The 20821-nt window shown below is 40.1% G+C and overlaps 1 protein-coding gene across 1 annotated transcript in view; it reads right to left on the reverse strand.

Moving 5' to 3' along the window:
* Window positions 1–20821, reverse strand: part of RASGEF1B (RasGEF domain family member 1B) — a 370888-nt gene that overhangs the window by 263198 nt on the left and 86869 nt on the right. The window contains exon 3 of the mRNA XM_075066097.1: window positions 4228–4281. Within this exon, the coding sequence (XP_074922198.1) occupies window positions 4228–4281 (54 nt within the window). The remainder of the gene's footprint in view (window positions 1–4227; window positions 4282–20821) is intronic.

The following is a 20821-nucleotide window of genomic DNA, read 5'->3' on the forward strand; positions in this document are numbered from 1 at the left end:
TGGATCTGGGCCTTAGTTTGTCCTTAGTTCCCCATCTGTAAAATGGGGACAGTAACATTTCCCTATCTCACGGAGGTGTTGTAAAGATAAATACATTAAATACTGTGAGGCACTCAGATGCCATGATAATATGGGCCTGGGCCACATAGGCAGAGCTGTGTGAATAAGTGATTTTTCAGTTCACTGGCCAAACTAGGGGGGAGGGGTCATTTCAGCATGAATTCATGAAATGTCTCCAGTGCATGATTTTTCAGTGAAAAAAAATTGTCCAAAAAGTGTCAGCCAACTCTACATATAATCACTTGAGATAAATATAGATAGATTTACAGTACTTCTCTCAATTATCAGGTCTGTAAATCTGCCATCAGCCCTAAAACACTATCTGAACTAGACACCACTTCACCTATTTCTTTGTTAACTTCATTGAAAAGGTTTCATTTTCATTTTTTTGGTTGAAAAACTGAAAATTTTCTGTGAACTTTTTTCAAGTTATCATATTTAATTTCTTTAGAAATTTTTCACGAAAAGATTTACTATTTTGCAGCTAGATCTACTCACTACATTACAACCAACTGGTAAGACCAGTGCTGTGAAAGTGCATGGGAAATCTGTTGTGTGTGGACACAAGGCAGTATTTCAGGGGCTGTCTTTTGGTTCTGTGATTGTACAGTACTTAGCATAAGAGGGTTCTCACCCATGAGTGGGGCTCATAGGCACTACTGCAATACAAATAGAAATACCATAATAATTATATAGACATTGCAAGCTTGAAGTGTTCCTACATCTTGTTGCCTAGAATCAACAGTGCAGAGAGTCCAAGTTGGGATGAAGTAACAGGGAACTTGGTTGCAAGAAATAAGAGTGGAAGGAAAAATTAAAGCCAGTTAGTCTTACTCTTCACCATTACCAATGACCACAACTCACTACTGGCTGAGGCAGTGGAGAAGGGAACTGAGGGAGTAGGGTGGGGAGTGAGGAACACAGAGACACTCCACTTCAGAATTCATCTTTTCAGGAGATTTACCACTTCCCAGAAACACCTGCCCCATGATCGATCACTAAACAACTTAGTGGAGTTGTTTCACAAGACCGCCTGTATTCCACTAAGTGAAAATAGCCTCCCTGACCTACTTTGCATAACTGAAATTTAAACCTACATATATATGTGTATATATATATATATTTTCACTTAGTGGAATACAGGCAGTCTTGTGAAACAACTCCACTAAGTCGTTTAGTGACCGATCATGGGGCAGGTGTTTCTGGGAAGTGGTAAATCTCCTGGGAAATGGTATATATCTCCTCTTGTAATTCAGAAAAACATATCCTCTTGCAATTCAGAATTAACATTTGTACGATACTTCCTGTCAAATATCAAACCCTCCTGTAGAATGTTAAGTAAATACCCAGCCATTAACTTCATTGTTTGGGGATATGTTTAATCAGAGAAGCAGTACTCCTCAGGAAATGATGAAACAGCTGATGCTTCCATTGTCCCATTATACTGTGCATTTCCAATCATCTCTTTTCCTGAATAAAGGTAACCATCTCTGTGAGCGAAACATCCTCCATGTAAATCTAAAATGAACAATACATTCAACAGGCTAACAGGGGATGTGGCATGCTCTTGTGCAAACATGTACGTCCTTGACATATCTGCTAGACAGGGGAGAGCCAGAGCCAAGGTTTAGATCAAATACATACAATAGCCATGAATATTTTATGGAAATTCTAGGAAAACGTTTCATAAGCAGCACTGTACAGATCACCTGACTTCATCACACTGCTGGGTAGCCGAGACCAGAATACATTATTTCTCTTTACTCTATCATCACTATACAGCACTATTAGCACCACACTCTGTCACACACAATACCAACTGACAAATACTGTACAGATGTTGTCCGGCACTGGGAAGATATTGTTGGAGGTCTGGATTTTCTCTCATATAGTCTGAGTGGAGGGCTGACTGAGCGCACTGTTTCACTATATTTAAATAAAATCTATATATTTTGGCACAGTGAACAAATTTCTAGTTACTAAATAATAATTCTGGTTAACGGGGATGGGATTTGACCCTGATTCAGCAGCCTGATAAAGCAAGCGTTCAACTTGAAGCACCTGCTTACAATCATCATTACTGAGGCGAAAACTGAAGCAAATGCTTAACTTCCAGCATGTCCTTAAGCTCCATTGACCTCAGTGGACCTTAAGCACATTCAGTGTTTTGCTGAATCAGGACCTTATTTAGTATGGTTCCAGCCCATGCAATTTGTTTTTCCCAACAACAGTGAATGGCAGGGACTGAGACAGTAAAATGGATGAGTGTGGAACAAATCATAACAGGAATTTATAAATAGCATTTTTGCTGTGTCCTTATGTTTTATAATAAAGTAGAAAAATGCAAATGTTCCTTGAAACAACAAAAATACCCATCAACTAAGTTAATATGGCCTCCTCACTTATTGATTCCTCTGGCTGTCATTACTGTACGTTGTCTTTGAAATTCACTTAATAGGGTGCTCTGTCACCAGGAAATGCAACAGAAGCCAGATAGGGAGATCTGATTATTTGAGGAATTCTGTAGCACACTAAAAGTGTGGGGATAATTTAGAATATAATTACTCATACTAGCATTTGCCCAGGACACCATAGCAGACAGTCATAATAGAGAGAAGAGCAACAATTGAATATAGAGGTCCCAGATCCTCAGCTGGTGAAAACTGGTATAGATCCACTGATGTCAATGGAGCTACACGGATTTACCCCAGCCGGGGAACTGGCCTAGATCCTGAACCATCCACTCATAATTACAACTGGTCTCTCTAGGTCAATACTGGGGCATGCTGGCAGGGCAGTATGGAGAAGCCTGCGCTACTCCTGCAGCCTGTGCTGAACGTGAAGGTTGGATAAACGGAGGAATTCAACATTTCACTAAAATCCCCCCTTTTCCATAAGATGACAGATCTTTTTCTATGGCTGAGGATTATAAACTAGAGTCTTTCAAACTGATGGCGCACACACATATTGGACAGTCAAGTGAAGAGACAGGTATCCAGAAAGGCCTTGAGGAACAACTTATATCTATTATTAACACTTCATTTGTATCTACATAAGTCGAATGAAAATGTCAGTAATGGTATTAGCAAGATTTGCTACTGTGAGAAGCATTCCTTGCTGCCAATTTTTCCCAGAATATCAGGAGTGATGACACATCAGCAAGGCAGAGTTTTTACTAAGCTTTAAGAAGAAGCAGGCAGCTTTTACAAATAGGTGAGCTGCTTTCACACCTGCTTTTCCTTATCAGTAGGTATCTAAAATATGTTCACGCTGTTGAGAGTGGCCAGTTAATAGCTAGTTAAGCTTTAGATCAAATGGCAGAATAAAGAGATCATAGGACTCTGCAGCCCAAGAAGCTGTTAGCGCACATGGATGTTCAGAAACTATGGGGTATGTCTACATTGCATCTGGGAACAAGCCTCCCAGCCTGGTCCTACAGATTTGTGTTAGAGGGGCTCAAGCTAGCATGCTAACCATAGTTATGCAGACTTTGCAGCTCTGGTAGGAGCTTAGGCTCTCAGGCCTGGAACATCAAAGCAACAGCTACACCATTACTTGTAGCATGTTAACACAAACCCTCCTAGCATGAGTCTGTAGCCCTGGGCTGGGAGGCTCACTCCCAGATGGAGTGTAGACATATCTTATTGTTACTGGATCTTCTTCCAATAAATGCTAATTAATATACCAGGAACTCTTTAGCTAAGCAGGTGGAGTGCTTAAAAAATGATCATGATGAATCGCAAGCAGATATTGATGCAAAAAGATTGATTTGTGTCCCCTAACCCGCCTCTAAAATCAACATTTTGCCACTGTGCTTTTAAAATAATAAATTCCAGATCAACACGCCAAAAACCTAAATGAGAGCAAATATCTAACTGCACAGAGACCTCCAAATTTTTTCTTAATGACATTTTTTCTAATCCTATAAAACAGAAGCTGTGACACAATGAGAAATTTGGAAAGTGCCTTTCCACACACACTAAAGACAAAATGCAAGGGAGTTTACCTTTGTTTGAACCACAGCTTGTCACGTTTCCACTGCTGTGTAATGTATTATTTAATTATAGTAGCTGCCTGCTCTCAGGAAGACGGCTGCATCTCTTGCTAGACGCTCGGAAGCCCAGTAGTATTCTAAGGAGGAGCTGTAAAGCTGAAAGGTTAACTTACCCATTTGCGGTCAGATAAGGACTTCTCATTGGCCAAGGTGCTGAAAGTTGTGGTCTGAAAAACAGTGTGTGAAAAATCCTTTAACCCAGACTAAATAGTTAAGTGTCATATTCACTGCACAGCAAACACAGAGCTCCTCCCACTGCTGTGCTGACTGCTAATGCTTAGACTCTAGTCCAGTGACTCTCAACCTTTCCAGACTGCTTTACCCCTTGCAAGAGGCAGATTTGTCTTGCGTACCCCCTAGCTTGACCTCACTTAAAAACTACTTGCTTACAAAATCAGACACAAAATACAAAAGTATCACAGCAGGCTATTACTGAAAATTGCTTTATTTTCTCATTTTTACCACATAATTATAAAATAAATCAAGTGGAATATAAATATTGTACTCACAACGTATCGTATAGCGAGCACTATAAACAAGTCATTGTCTGTATGAAATTTTAGTTTGTACTGACTTTGCTAGTACTTTTTATGTAGCCTGTTTTAAAACCAGGCAAATATCTAAATAAGTTGATGTACCCCCCAGAAAACCTCTGCATACCCCTGGAGGTACTCTAGTCTTCCCATTGATGTACCTCCCAATGCTCATTAAGGGCCAGATTCTGCCCCCTTTACTCATATACAATAGTAAATTCCAACGCAGATAGTCTCATTGATTTCAATAGGGCTAGTCTCGGGGTCAGGTATTATTCAACATGAGCAAGGATGGCAGAATCAGGCCCTAAAATTACAGTGCACATTGAAACTTAAGCGTAAAATACCAGCCGTCATTGAATAGTCATAGGGACCCTGGCTCAGGAGTAATCCGTGGCTCAGAGTTCAGAACCGGTGGGTTTGGTGCCAGTCTTGTAGTTAGTGTGGTTCTCCTAAATTTGTTACTTTCATGTTTTGCCCCCATATACAGTTGGCTTACCGTTAGGAGACTTAACTGACTTTCTCTGAGCAGTACATTTAATCATGCACATATTCATTCATAACTCCAACATTCATAACTTTCATTCAGGGGAAGAATCACAGTGTCAGCTTGCCCCTTTCATGGGGGATTCTGGATTCAGTGCCGTCTGGGACTAATTTAACCCGCAGAGCTTGAGGGCCACATTGTGACAAGGGATCATGGGACTGAGTCCAGGTTGACCTTCTCTCTCATAGCAGGCCTGTCTGTCAGTCAGATGTACGCTTGTCGTATGATCCTCATGCTCTGGGATGTAAGGTAGTCACAGGTCAGAGGCTGAATCCAGACTCCCTGAAAGGGGACAGTGACCTTCTGAGAGGGAAGCTTGTTAAAAATCCCCCAAGTTCTTTTTAGTAAAAGTCCAAAAAGTGTAGAAAGCATGGAGGCCATCGCCTAAAAATGGAATTCTCATTGTACTCAAAAAAATCACTTCCTCTTCCCATCCAAAGAAATCAGAGCGTCAGACTCCCAGATTTCCCTACCAGCACACGTGACATCACCAGTATCAAACAAAGATAACCGCATGTTTCCATTCCCTTTGTGTATTCACTGTGATGTCATTCATGCTGGCAGAGAACACAGGAATACTCTATTTTATGGAGGTAATTTTATTAAAGCGCGGTGCTGATTACATTTTGAACAGCGATCTATTCCCTTTTTCTTCTCAGAATGTGTAAGTTTAACTTCTAGCTGAATCTCTAAAGATTTAGGATGACTTAATCTTGTGTGGCAGCACAATTTGCCTTGACGTACCGAGATCTAGATGAAAAATTTACCCTAGGATTCTTACTCCCCTGTCTAGTGCATGCAGACCCAAAATGCTTTTCAAGGGAGAAGTGTAGTGGGAAATATACCCTGTAGCTCACTTTTGCTGACCTATATACGAAACAGTTTTTGATGGACACAATAAAAAAAGAGAGCTGATGAGAAGCCCAAGCTTATTATTGCTTGTACTGGTGTCCTGAGGCACTTAAAACCCCTAATTGCATATTTCACTAATCACTTATTTGTTTAATATTAACATCTAAAGGACTCAGTCAAAAATTGTGCCCTATTGTGTGATACGCTGAACAAATATACACACAGTAAGAAACAATCCCTTCCCTAAAGAGCAACATTTTCTAGAGAAGACAGACAAAGGGTAGGAGAAATTGATAAAACATACAAAGAGAAGGTGGGAGATTGAGGCACAGAACAATTAAGTGACTTGCTCAAGGTCACACAGGCAGTCTATGACTGCGCTGGGAACTGAACACAGATCTATTGATTCCCAGTCCACAGCCTTAACTACCTAGCAATCCTTCCTCAACACTCATATAATAAATTAAAGAGCACGTCTAGGGAACCAAAACACTTTCAAACCCCAAGAGAATTCACAATTTTTCATGGCAAACACCATCCTGTAATTCCCAGATAAAAAATGTTAAAAAGCAGTTAGATGTAAACTACAAATCAGTGACTGTCTGTGGATGCAGACTGCAGTACTTGTGCATACAAATCATTTTCTATGCAGAACTGTAGAAATTTTAAAGTCACATTTAAGCCTGGTTATGAGTCTGAAGGTGCCTAGACCATGTGCTGGCTCTCTGCACAGGTTTATTTTCACCCTTTGGGGTTAGTCTGCAACCAAGTTATAAAGTTTAAGGAATTCTGAATTTAAAAACAAAGCCATAAAATGGGTGTTATTGATGTTAGGAGTAGATGCAGCTCATATCCAAGTCTTCAGAAAGATACCATCAGACTCCGCAAGGGCCAAGAAGTTTTGATGAATGATAAACCTCCCTGAAAGTCAAGGAGGGTTGAAAGTCTTGTCATCATTTCCTATGTCTTTGCTCTATGCTCGCTGTGCTTCTTAACATTATATCAACGCCAACAACTTCTTGTGCATTGGAACATGATGGGACATGAACCAGGAGCCTATTACAGAGCACAAAATTCTCTTGTGAAATAATTTGTAGTGGCAAGATACAGCAACTCCACAAAGCAAGGGAGGTTTAATGCGTCTCAGAGACAGTGTTTTGTCTTGATTCTGACCACCAGGGCCTTCCATAAAATGCACTAGAAACTTTTTGCAAGTATTTAAATAATCATCTTTATTCCTACTCATACCAGGTCAAATTTCTTTACAGGCCAAATGGGAACAATTATCGCTGTAGAATAATATACTCAAAAAACATCATCTAAAATCATACTCCATGTATGAATGATAAAATTCTAATGCTTTCCAGGGATTTGCGAATACTGGAAATGTCAGTTAGTCAGGTGAAAAGCATTTAAATGTGCCAGCAGGATTTATATTCCAAACTAGCGACCACCTTCTGCATCCTGTTTCGTTAGTGAAGATTTGGAGCACTCAGGTAATTAAAGGGAAAGCTCGTGATAAAATGAAAACCATGGAAAAAAAATCTATGTATATCTTCATTGAATGCTAAACATATCTAATAGCTCACCTAATCAAGACCTAATATTTGCTCAGTTGAGACGAACTAGAAATTTATGAGTTTCAGGAGACAGGTTGGACCAGGGATAGTCAATAGGCAGACCACGGGCCAAATCCAGACCACCAGATGCTACCGAATCTTTTTATTTACTTGTTATCATTGTTCTTTTTTATTGTTATTTTCTCTGGAGTCTTGACTATAGACCAAGAAATTTGGGACCTTGACAAATAATGACTACCCTGGCTTAGCCTATGGAACAGAAATCAACTGACATTTAAAATATTTTTCTTTTAAAAATCTCGATAATATTTGAATTGTTTCAACAAACATTTTGCTTAGAGGGGTTGGAAAATAACCACCTCCAACTCCTGAACTGTCTTACATGTTTCTCCCACTTTTAATGCTTCCTTCCTGGTGACTGACCAGAGAATTGGTAATGGCACACGAAGAGCTCTTAATTTCTAATGATTTGTCTATACCGGGGTAGGCAACCTATGGCACATGTGCCGAAGGCGGCACGCGAGCTGATTTTCAGTGGCACTCACGCTGCCCGGGGCCTGGCCACCGGTCCAGGGGGACTCTGCATTTTAATTTAATTTTAAATGTATCTTCTTAAACATTTTAAAAACCTTATCTACTTTACGTACAACAATAGTTTAGTTAAATATTATAGACTTATAGAAAGAGACCGTCTAATAACGTTAAAATGTATTACTGGTACGTGAAACCTTAAATTAGAGTGAACAAATGAAGACTCGGCACAGCGCTTCTGAAAGGTTGCTGACCCCTGGTCTATACCATAACTTTAACTTTAGTTAATAAATGGCTAACCAGTTAATTGGCAAACATTTTCTACATGTCAGTGGAAACATACCACAAACATTTGTTCCAAAATACAAGAAACATAAACGTCTATGTCCTATAACAAATATCTGTGACTTTTGGGGTAGCAATACAAATGCATTAGCTAACTTGAGATAGTTGATAGAACTAGTTAAAAAAAATTGAGATATTTTCCCCCCCTGCGGAATATTTTTCATTTTCAGTGGAAATTTGAATATCAAAAAATTCTGGTTGAAAACTGAAATATTTCAGATTTTGGAGGCGAGGACGGGAGGGGGGAAGGAAAGGGCACCAGAAAGTATACATTTTTCCACAGAAGCAACCAGCCTGGTTAGCTGGCAGTTAGTTTCTAACAGGCTAATCCAAAGAGCAGTGACATTAATGAAAAGATTCCCAATGTGCTTTGGAACAGGTCCCAGGTCACTAATTCAACACTGGCCAAGGTTGGGAACTGAATTTAAATCAGAAGTGTTTAAACATCTAACTGCTATTCAGAGGTCTATGCGGAGAAGTACCCATCTCTGAAGCCCCACTATCTCAGCCTGATATTTAAAATACAATATCATCCCTATCTTAAACCTGAATTTATTTTTAATGAATTTCTCTCCCACCTATCACCCCTTTCCACCTCTCCTATCCTTAGCTTTCCTCCCCAGAATAACTGCAATCTGTTTGCACTGTATCAACATTGAATTCATTGGTGTAATCAAGCCATATAGTCAAACTGTGAGTTCATCTGAGATGATCCCTACTGGTTTTCCCTTCTGGTAAGAGGGATGGACAGCGAGATGGGAGGAAGGAGAGAAATTGGTCTTTTATATTTATTTTCCGCAGTTGGACACTGCTTGTCTGTGCTTTTGGTGTTTTCTCATTTCTTTTTTGTCTCCATTTTGGAGTTTTCTGCTTCAGCAGATGCTGAGGCAGCATCTTTTTACTCTCAAACAGTTTGATAACTCTCTGGAGTTAAGGAGCTAAACAAAACAGAAGTGCTATAGAAGCCAGAATACAGAGACCTGCCTATTCACAGAACAGTATTTCTCATTAACTATACAATAATTATGCAAATCCCTGTGATCTCATTGGCTAATGACTGTCAAATATTAAGGAACAGGAATATGCACACTGTTTGGCTGAATTTGTATAGTCATGAAAATCAGAGAGCCAGAACCCATCAGAGTGCAGGGAAGTGTGTAACTGCATAAGCACATAGCATTCTGGCAGCAGAATTATAAATTATGTACAGTAACAGGGAGGGAACTGCAGTTGTGCATCAGTAACTAAACTGATTACTTGAAACAATCACATTTCAGAATAATATAATACCTGCAGCCTCTGTTGGTAGCACCACTGTGAACACTACAATCAGTGCCTTATAGTCCAAGATGGGTAGTAGATACTGCTGGCCAATCTATTTTCTGGCAAACTAACTCTTTTCACTGTATGATGGTCCCAACCTTGGAGACAACATAATGCTTGCAGGAAGGGAAGGCAGGCCACTTTTGTCATCTGGGAGATGGTTTGGGTTCTGAATTAATTTAAAATCAGTTCACTGGAGAAGACGCATCTTCCAGCATAATCTAACTGAATACTGCTGATAACTTGCAACAAGGAAAGCGCACTGTAATACAAAACTGGATCATCAGCATACATCTATACAGAAGTGAGAACAATATGCTGGATTATTACAAACAAAAATAGAAACTAACGGATGCCCCAGATCAAATCTCTGGGGTTCCCCCATTTGTAATGTCCTTGGATCAGAGCTCACTTTGCTTTTGGAAAGCAGGTTATGATTTCTTAGGTTACTACAAAACCATTATGGATGCACTATCCTTGAGTTTTGGAGGAGAAATTTATGGCTGACTGAATTAAAGGCCTTCAGCAAATCAATAAAAGTTACCTGTATTATGGCCCTCACCCAATGCCTTAGAGTTCCATTGGTGACTGAGCTTTATTGGTAGAATGAATAGTTTAGAAATCTGACTAGACTAAAAAGCTCTTGCTGCAGCAGAGAGACTGAAACACTGAATATTCAGTGAAAACACTAGGCAGTCACCAGCAAATTGCTGTTACCTTTAGCCAGTAAAATCTCAGGCCAAAAATTTCAAACTGAGTTGTCTAAAATTAGTCTCAGAATCCAAAATTAGACACCTTAAAAAATTTACCTGATTTTGAGTGGCGCTGAGTCCTCACAAATTCTACTGAAGTCCATAAGAAGTGGAGATACTCATCACCTTTGAAAATCAGCCCACTTTTATTTAGTTGCCTAACTTCAGGCAACCCAGCTTGAAAATGTTGGCCTCTGTCTCAGAAAAGTTCCTCCATATTAATCACACTGCACTATGCAGCTTACTCTTTTAGTGGCCAGGAAAAAACAGCAGTTCATTAACATATTTGTCTGTACACATTTTTCAAGCCATTTACCCAATGAGGGTCAAATCTAGCGAGTTCAGTCAAACCACTTAGGGGAGTAAGGACTACCTTGCATCAATAGCGGCCTTTCAGAGTGGAGACATAGGCACAACCAAAATAAATCCACACGACTCCGTTCTGGTTTACATTTGCCTTTATGCATGAGGACAGATGGTCCTATGCTTAAGACACTGAGATCAGCTGAGTTGAATTTATTCCGAGCCCTGCTGTAAACTTCCCCTGTGATCTTGGGAAATCATTGGATCTCTTTCAATTAATGCCCTCTCTGTAAAATGGGGATTTCCTTTCTTTACCTCCCCCTTTGTCTGTCTTGCCTATTTAGACTCTCAGCTCTTTGGGACAGGGACAGTCTCAAACTATGTGTTTGTACAGCACCTCGCGCAATGGGGTTAATTGGGCATGGATGTGATACTATAACTACCCAGAGACACTGTCAAAAAGACTAAGATGTCAGGAACAAAAGTGATAGCCAATGTTATTGGTGTAGCTAGTGATAGAAAGTAGCCAGTTCAAGGAGACTAACCACACAGATCATAACAGCATGCACAGGAGATAGGGACTTTTAAAATGTTTTCCTAGTAAGTGTTTAATCTGCAGCTACAGCTAGAAAGGTAGCTGTATAAATATGGCACCTTCTTAGTCAATATAGATCATTCCTGTGGGTCTGAGTCATACCTGCTCATTTTACTGGCACAAACCATCTTTCCTTCCAATTCCTTTAGATTCTATGTAGCTGTGGGCATATGAGCTGGATTCCACTCCACATCATACATCAACAGCACAATTGTCAGGCTCCATAATCTATTACTGGTGATCATGCAAGGTATGCAGAAAGAACACAGACTGATTTTCTAACCTTAGCTTGAGTTTTCGGTCATTGGTTAGAAAAGTATCCTGATTGTAAACTGAAGGGGGTAAGGGGAATGACCTACAATCCCTGAGAGGATAAAAATGGAGGCCCATAATATCACTTTAGAGAATCAATTTTTCGCAAAAACATTGGGTGAAATCCTGTCCCCACTAAAGTCAATGTGAGTTTTGCTGCTGACTTCAGTAGAGCCAGGATTTCACCCACAGTATTGTGTGAAAATCTAATGATAGGAAAGAGTGAGGGCATTAGATTCTCAGCTGGTATAAACTGACTTCACTGTAGTTATGGCAATTTATATCAGCTGAGGATCCATTCCTCTTTCACGATAAGAAAAATAATGACAAGGAGAGAGGGGACTAGAATGTCTTTGCCATTGACGGCTTTGTGTGAATTGCAATTGTAATGGATGTCTCTTTTGATTCACACTACTCGCTGCTGCCAAGATGCTTTCAACATGTCATTCCCCCCCATCTTTTCCTTTCATTAGTTAATTCGCTGTGACCAGTATGTACCTGTATATATTCGTTGCAAACAAAGACTACATTAATACATAATACAGGCTGATGGGATGAACACAAGGGGCAAATTCAGAGATGATCAGAAGTCATTATCATAATCACTGGCTACTACAAATCATTTAAACCGAAGCATCACTGTAATGATTGCCTCGAGTCCCTATCTGATGTGTTCTTGTTTAAAAGCCCAGCACTGATGTTGGTGAATGAATGTTAATTTGCCATTATCTCAGCTGCTCTAACTGACAGTTTGACAGGAAATCAATAGCTACACAATTTGACTGCTGGCTGGAAAGAAAAAAAAACTGGTTTGCCATAAGTGTGCCAAACACATTCCACAATTAGAATACTGATGGACAGGGACCTTCTATTGCTTATCTCCACCTCCATGAGCACATGGTTGTTGCATGTTCCATCTCACTAGGGCCCTATTCTATCTCAGCTGTAAAGGTCTAACAAAGGAAAACACTTAAGGAGTGTGATTGAAAAAGGCATTCTTTTTGATGGACATCTCCCCCCCCCAAAATTCAGCATATGACTTGGGTTCTGTTCTTGCACATCGCAAACACATCTGAGCTGCACCTTGAATGCTTTTAGAGGTCCATGTAGAGATAACCTCTACTTGTTTCTTGTTAGAATATGCAGAAGTCTGGTAATCAGAGACTTACAACTGCTGCCTTGATGAATTCTCCTTCAGCAAACTGACCAGCCATTGTAGCTTTGCATACATTCTGCAGAACTAGATAGTTCATATACATAGTAACTGAACAGCATTGCTTGAGAATGTCATTGCGTGTTTTAGAAGGTTAAATCTACAGGACCAAATTCAGAAGCCCCTGATACACATGTTCAAGTCTTGGGAGTTTCATAAGTATATTTCCTTTGTCAAGTCCCTTCTTAAAAGTCATCTGCCAAAATGCATACAGGAATGATACCAAAAGTAAAGCAAATGCTAAGTTGTGATCACTGCTGATTGGATAAGAATTGTGCACCCAACTAGTCTGTGCTAAAGCATACTGGCATTTTTGTTACCCTCGTCATCACTTCTAGTTGTTTCTTTCCTTCACCTGTCTTGCCTTTAAGGCTGTAAGTTCTTTTGGACAAGAATTGACGTTTTCTATATGTTTGTAAGCACCCAGGTACCATGGAGTCCAACTTGGTTGGTCAGTAGGTGTCGCTGCAATCTAAATTATTATTAATAATAGTTGATGACAGAACTTGTCTCAGACTCAAACTATATTTTTTTAAACCGCTCCATTACATTTTTGTTACCAAGGATGACTAGTCCTCTGCACACTTCAGCATCTAAAAATATTCTATATACTCTGAGATATTAAGGGTGTTGTGGACAATGACAAAAAACTAGTAGCCCTGAAAGCTTTTGAGCCAGATTTCTAAATCCATCTAAGTTAATAAAACTTTCAGTTCAATAGTTTATCCACCAGATGGGATTGTACATCAGGAATACATGAGAATGTATTCTTAATTACAAAGCAATTATCATTAAATACCCACGTTCAAGGATATCACACAGAGAGGATATGGCTCTCCATTCTGCCAGTGGATCACACTTCAGCAAATTGTTTAAAACCCTTTAAGGGTGTGACTGTCCAGGAAAGCAGCTGGCAAGTATTGGTGCTAAATAACCTGAGTTTTGAGGCAAACGTGGATTTCACAGGTATATATAACGCATCTACTGCTGAAACAGTCAACACATTCCAATAAAGGGGGAAAAATTAAATAAGTAAATTGCAATCCAAAAGAATATCTCCACCTATAGTGCATCATTACATAATAAGACATCCCCAGGCTCTCTGTGTGCAATTAAAAAAAAAAAAAAAGTTTTGTAATACTTGGCAGTGCTACCTCTAGCATTTCACTTTCATCATTTCTGCTTCTAGAAATGATGCCATCTAGGCCTTTTCTGTGCCATCTAGGCCTTTTCTTCAATAGGAAAGGAAGTGTGTTCTTGAGTTAGCGAAGAGAAGGTAAAATCCTACTGAAGACAGGCTGTTTGTACATGAGTTAGCAGGTCCAAGTGAACCTCTGGCTCTCCCACAGTCTTACTCCACCTAACTCATGTGAAAACTATAAACAGGCTTGTCTTCACTATGATTTTACATAGTCTTAGCCAGCTTGGGTTAAGAACACATCTTTTTTCCTAGTACAAGCACACTCTGATTGTCTGATTCCTTAGATTGACCTTTGGGTCGCAAAGGACCTCTCTATAGTCAAAAATTAAGAGCTGGTTGAAAAATTTTTCCCCCCAAAAAAAATCACTGTAAAATGGGTTTTGATCCAAAGTAAATTTCTTGTGGAAAAATATCGCTATTAAGATTTTTTAAAAATGAACAGGAAATTTTGAAATTTTTTTTTTGTTTCATATAAACTTGCATTTTGGGTGAAAAACTAAGAAAGGAAAACCAAAAAGCAACAAACATTTTCATTTCATTTAGTTTCAAAATTTCCCAAGAAATATCCCCCCAAAATGTTCATTTGTCATGAAAAGTAGTTTTGGTCAATGTTTGTTCTTCATAGATACTGTTTCTGACACTGTCTCTCTTCTAGCAATGATTCCTATAATCCAAAATGGCTGGTTTAGGGAAAGGTCACCACCAGCCTGGACATGCCAATATTGTTCCATAATAAAAGCAAGTCATGTAGCCATTTTAGTAAATAATATCCTGCATCTAAGTTGTACAGCAATATTGTGGTTGGAACTTGTTTCACAAACATATTTACATCTCACTATTCTCTTTGAAGTAAAAATAATTACAGCTCCAAACGTATGTTGGAATAATAAATGAATTTAGTGACAGCTATATGGAAGTGCACAGGGTGGCAGGAAAAAGCCTGTGTGTGTCCACAGACCTCCCTTAAACTTTCTAGCAGGATATCCAGCAACCATACGCTAAACCAACAGAATACTAGAGCTAGTCAGAAAGAGTTGTCTCCCCCCCCAACCAAGTCCCCATGGAAAATATTGACTTTTGGGCAAAATATCATAAAAAGAAACATTTTGATTCAAAATGGACCCACATGGGAGTGGTAGTTTGGATGTTCCCATCCTCCTCTGTAGACCAATCTCTCTGGCCAGACTACAACTTTCATTTCCTTCATGTAACATTTTCTGTCCCCTTGGGGAGGGGATACATCACAGGAGTCCCTGGCTATGGTGCATTATGGGAGATGTAATTTGGCTATACAGCCCATCCTACAGAGGAGAATGGGAGCATAAGGCATCCGAACTACAACTCCCAAGAGACACTGTGGTGCTATCTCAATTTAAATACTTCAAATTTTTGTTGAAATGTGTCTGGTTTTGGCTGAAAATGGAATAATTTTCAGTTCTGGGTGTTCAGTATTTCAAATATCTTTTTGAAATTTTTGGTGGAAAGCAGACACTTTGTGATAAATTTTGTTTAGTTGAAAACCCAACTTTTTCAGCAAAAACAGTTTCTGTGGAAATTTTTCAACCAGACTTACAAATGACTGTATTTTAAGCATGACATTAGAACAGAAGCATTGGCTGATTATACTTTGAGGGCATTTCTAGAACCTTCTGAAAGCCGCATTAGTTCCTACTCAACCATCTTTTTATGGGTGTCATGCACACAACATATCTTTCAGGTTGCCACCTCTGAGCACAGAAAAACTGGCTGGTCTCTGGGCAGGGCCAGGTCCTAGATCTGGGGGAACCATGGGGAGCAGATCAGCTCTTGGAAAATTAAGCAAGTCTTGGAGGGACACAGGGGAGGGGCAGGGCACCAGTTCCCCATTGACTGGTGCCTGTTCCAGTATGCCACATGCACACAGAGCAGGACTCTGATGCCAGGTGGAAGCCCATGGTGAACTCTTAGTAGAGACGAGTGGCCAGTAGTAAAGATTGCTATGTGCGCAGACACATGCATACAGCAAAAAAATAAAAAATAATTAATAGCTCTGGAAGTTATTTCCTCTGATTGGCAACCAGCAAAGCACTAGAAAAATCAGCCAGGTCAGTCAAAACTTGGCAAGGTAGCAACCCGACACACACGGTAAATGATTTTTCAGTTTTGAGCAAATGGGACAATAAACTTGCTTATTAACTAGGCAGCATCTGAATACTTCAGTCAGAAATAAATATTAGTTATTGCCAAGCTATCCCTACCTGTTACACACAGACTTACGGGAATGAGCCAGCCCCTGAATGCATGTGAGAAGGAAAGGATGCAGCTAGCAGCCCTTAAAGACACTGGTGGGGAGCAGTGGCTAACAAGGTCAGGCAGCTCTCAGAATTCAACTCCAAACAAGACATACCCCAAACACAATCCCAATAGTCCCACCCGACATGTCAGTTTAGCCTATTCACCGAACCCTAGTGTTTACACTATCACATTCTCCTGTTATACTCTTCATGTTACAATTAGATTTCCAAATATTAATGAAGTAACAGAAGAAAATCAGTAGAGAGAATGAAAGACTTAATTATCTCTAACTGGCAAAAAGAACCCCCCCCGTAGTGATTCTCAGATCCAAAATCCTTTCAAGTTTCGCAAGGTTCGGTACATTTTAGTTCAACTTGAACTCTTTTCGGGGGGTTTATAGGTTACTTGGGTACCAGAATTAGATATCACTGCAGGATTCTTTGCTCTTGACAAATGACTGACATTTGGTCCTATCAGGTGAACCTATGTCTTTCAATGTACACAGGCACAGCTTATAGTGAAGTATTAATTGAACTGAATCGTTGATGTTTGATAAACCTGAGAGGAAATTTCTTTAAATTAGCAACAGAAAAATGGGAAAGGCCATTTCCAAGGCAGTAGCTATAGTAAATTGCAGGAGGTGCGCTGATTCAGGCAAGCCTTTTAACAGGTCACTTTGTCAGGAGAGACTCACCTTTATTACCACTTTTGTTAACTGAAAATATTTCCAAAAGCAACTGCCCATACACTCGACTCAGCTAATGCTTTAATCAAAACACAACAAAAATTAACCTGTTAGACTTAGGCAGCGAAAGGTATGGCTCCTGCAGCCATGATCTTGAGTAACACTAATTCACCCATTTTTACCTGTACCACCATTTTTAAAAACATGGTCTGTTCAAAATTCCATCCACAAAGATCTAGCACTCTTTGAAGTTAGTTTGATTTCGTGCGGTAGAGAGTTTTCCTGAGAGGTGCTAATACTCTATCTTCATTTAAATAATAATGACCAGCAAAGTGATCAGTACATGGCAGTTAATGTTCAGCTGGAGTAAGAGTGTGTTCTGTAGACCTCAACCAGTACCACTTTACCAGCTGCCAGGAATTGGCCCATGTGGTGGCCACTACTCTATATTCCACCTCAAATCAATAAATTAAGAAAATATGAACTTGACGAAATCATCAACCAAGTTTGGTTTAACTTAGTTTAAAGTCAATTAGTTAAAATTTGACACGGATCTTGCCACTGAATATTTTATTTATTTATAGTACCAGGCTTATCCTAGCAGTTATATAAATATTGTAATGATGACCAGTGGGGAAACAGGATTTCATACTGTGATGGGGCAAGGCCAGATGGTTACAGTAAAGTACTGAGAAACAGGTATGTTAGCCCCAGGCTAAACAAATCCCTAGTACCCTGGTAACCAAATGGCAGTTGCTCCAGGTTATAAGGCACCTGGAGCCAATTAAGATCTTTCTAGAAGGCAGGGAGATAGCTACTTAATTAGACACCTGCAGCCAATCAAGGCAGGCTAATCAGGGCACCTGGGTTTAAAAAGGAGCTCACCAGTCAGGCAGGGAGAGCCAGAGGAGAAGGAGGTGCGTGTGTGAGGAGCTGGGAGCAGAAGGCAAGGAGCTGAGAGTGAGAGCATATACTGCTGGAGGATTGAGGAGGACAAGCTTATCAGACACCAGGAGAAGGTCCTGTGGTGAGAGATAAAGAAGTTGTTTGGAGGAGGCCGTGGGGAAGTAGCCCAGGGAGTTGTAGCTGTCATGCAGCTGTTACAGAGCACTATAGACACCTGCGATCCACAGGGCCCTGGGCTGGAACCCAGAGTAGAGGGCGGGCCTGGGTTCCCCAAACTCCCAACTCCTGATCAGACACAGGAGGAGCTGACCCAGACTGTGGTTCCACAAGAGGGGATCACTGAGGTGAACAAATCCGCCAATAAGCGCAGGACCCACCAAGGCAGAGGAGGAACTTTGTCACAATACACACTGCTCTCTGTATCTTCAATTGAATTTGACGTCTTAGAATTCCTGCTATCCGTTGCCAGCTGTACACTTATACATGAGAGTCTACACTCACGGTGGTGAATGCAGGGTTTCTATGCAATTGTATCTTGATCAAGGCCAAAGGTTTGGAGTTTGGAGACAAAGGGCAATTGGGGGCTCTCATTTTTCCTTTCACATCTTTGACCTGCAGCAGTTTGGGCCTCCCCAATTCATTTAATATATCAGTTTTCCCAATTCAATGACAAGCAGGTGTTTTGGGCATCATCTAACTGCCAACTATCATCTTTAGAAAACTAAGCTAGCTAAGACTTGAATGAATTAGAGTTGCCATGCTTTTCTTCTGAGCCAGGGAAAGGCACCCGTCCCACTCACCAACCCATCCTTCAGATACAGGAAGAAACTACAGGATTGTCTCCTTACACTAGCCATATGCAGATCTGAAAGTAAACCATAAACTGCAGTTGTTAAACAAAAAAAAAAAAGAGATGCTTCTGGATTGTGGACCACTTGGTGCGATGTTCTCTTGAAGAAAAGTTCTTATAGTGCAGCAGAGCAGCTCTCCTCTCTAGAAATATTTGGATCACAGGGAGTAGGTAGGCAACTGGCAATCTGTACTCTCTTCCAAAGATAGCGAGATTGCAGGGGGATGCTGCTAACAGACCAGTACTCTTTCCCTTACAGATTGCCTTATCATTCCTGATCAGCCTTGCTTTGTTCCATTACAGACCTTTTTATCACAGTGACCCTCATTTTCAACTGACATACAGGAGACTTAGAAGAGTGCTAGCTACAATTCATAAAAGGAAAGCTTGGGTTCTATTTTCTGATTCAATGTTTGTGATTGAATAATGTTCAAAGACGGCGCTGCTTTTTTGAAGGTGGGTTCCATCCTCCTCCCGTCACAACTGAAGAACCTCCACACAGGACAGATTCTTCAGAAGAGTCACTACTCTATAATAAATAGCAGTGCAGAGAATATATAGCAAAGACTGCGTCATGCCATCACAAAGCAGAGCCAGGAATCTCAGCAAAGCGCTACAAATATGAATGGTATTTTACCGTGTTGTATTAGGAATGAACGATGCTAATCTTACACTAAAATTGACCCTCATGTAAATATACAGAAGATGGTGAAGCAAAAAGGCCTTGTCAATTGTGGCATTAGTCAACCACCTGTTATTTCCCACCGACTCTAATTTAAGAGGTGGTCACATAATGCTTTTGCCATCGATTAACCCAGAGGCTTTTTCCTAAATAGATTTCTACCTGAAGAGTTAATGCATAGCTTAGCATGCAAAGATAGTGGTACCCACTCCAAGTGCAAACAGAACTTACCCTCCATTTCCAGATCAATAGGAGTTCAGATATTAGTGGCTTACAAACTACACCCCCAGCATGCCACTTTAATCAAGTCACCCTTGGACACACATGAAATAATTCTATGTAGATAACAGGCTATTAAGCCATTGAAAATACTTACATGTTATTCACCAAGTGTCCCATTTCTACTGAAATCACAATGACAAATCCTAGTACATCACCATTTAACCAGATGCCTTAAGGGTCAGAGACTAGAATGAACAGATTACATAAGGATTTTTTTTTTAAAAAGATTCACAGTAGAGGAAAATGCCTGGGAGATCATTTAGGTTTTCTTCCAGATAGCATGCATGGAATCAAAAAGTTTGGTTTGTTTCATTATTACGGAAGTCAGCCCATTCTGACATCTGAACTGGCTGGCACAAGTGGGAATTAATGTTTTCTGCATGCTCTCAGTCAAAATACACTATGAACTTTCACAGCGTGCTCTGACCTCAGCTTTAACCTAGAGAAACCACTCTGAGTGGCTGTAAGATGCAATTCAGTATCTGTGCTGCTTCAGTGCAGGCTCCTGGGGCAATTCCGCCATTAAAGATTATACATTTTTGCTTGCAAAATAAGATCAAACTATCATGCTCATCTAGTGAGTGATGGCCACAGCATGCAGCCTAAATGGAGAAAGGTCATGGCTTTACCTGCTAAGCTGCAGAAGTTTCAGCATGCTAGATAGCAGCTTTGTACTTGTTAGCAGAGTTTGCTAGCTTATATAGACTGATGGAGATAAAAGTTTCACAGAGTGTCAAGATTGCTGCCTGTGAATTATGGCAGGTGGAGTGAAATGAAATAATAGATCTAAAGCCTTTTATTCAGAACTAGAATGGAATCCAAATCCCTTTTTCAAGTTCAAATGAAATATGGTTAACTTTAGTTTCTTTTATTCTCTTTGTGACTCTGCATATCTCGGTTTTACAAACGATCCAGGACAGATGCCAATATATTGAGTAAGA

This window comes from Chelonoidis abingdonii, chromosome 5, assembly GCF_003597395.2.
Source record: "Chelonoidis abingdonii isolate Lonesome George chromosome 5, CheloAbing_2.0, whole genome shotgun sequence".
NCBI lineage: Eukaryota > Metazoa > Chordata > Testudines > Testudinidae > Chelonoidis > Chelonoidis abingdonii.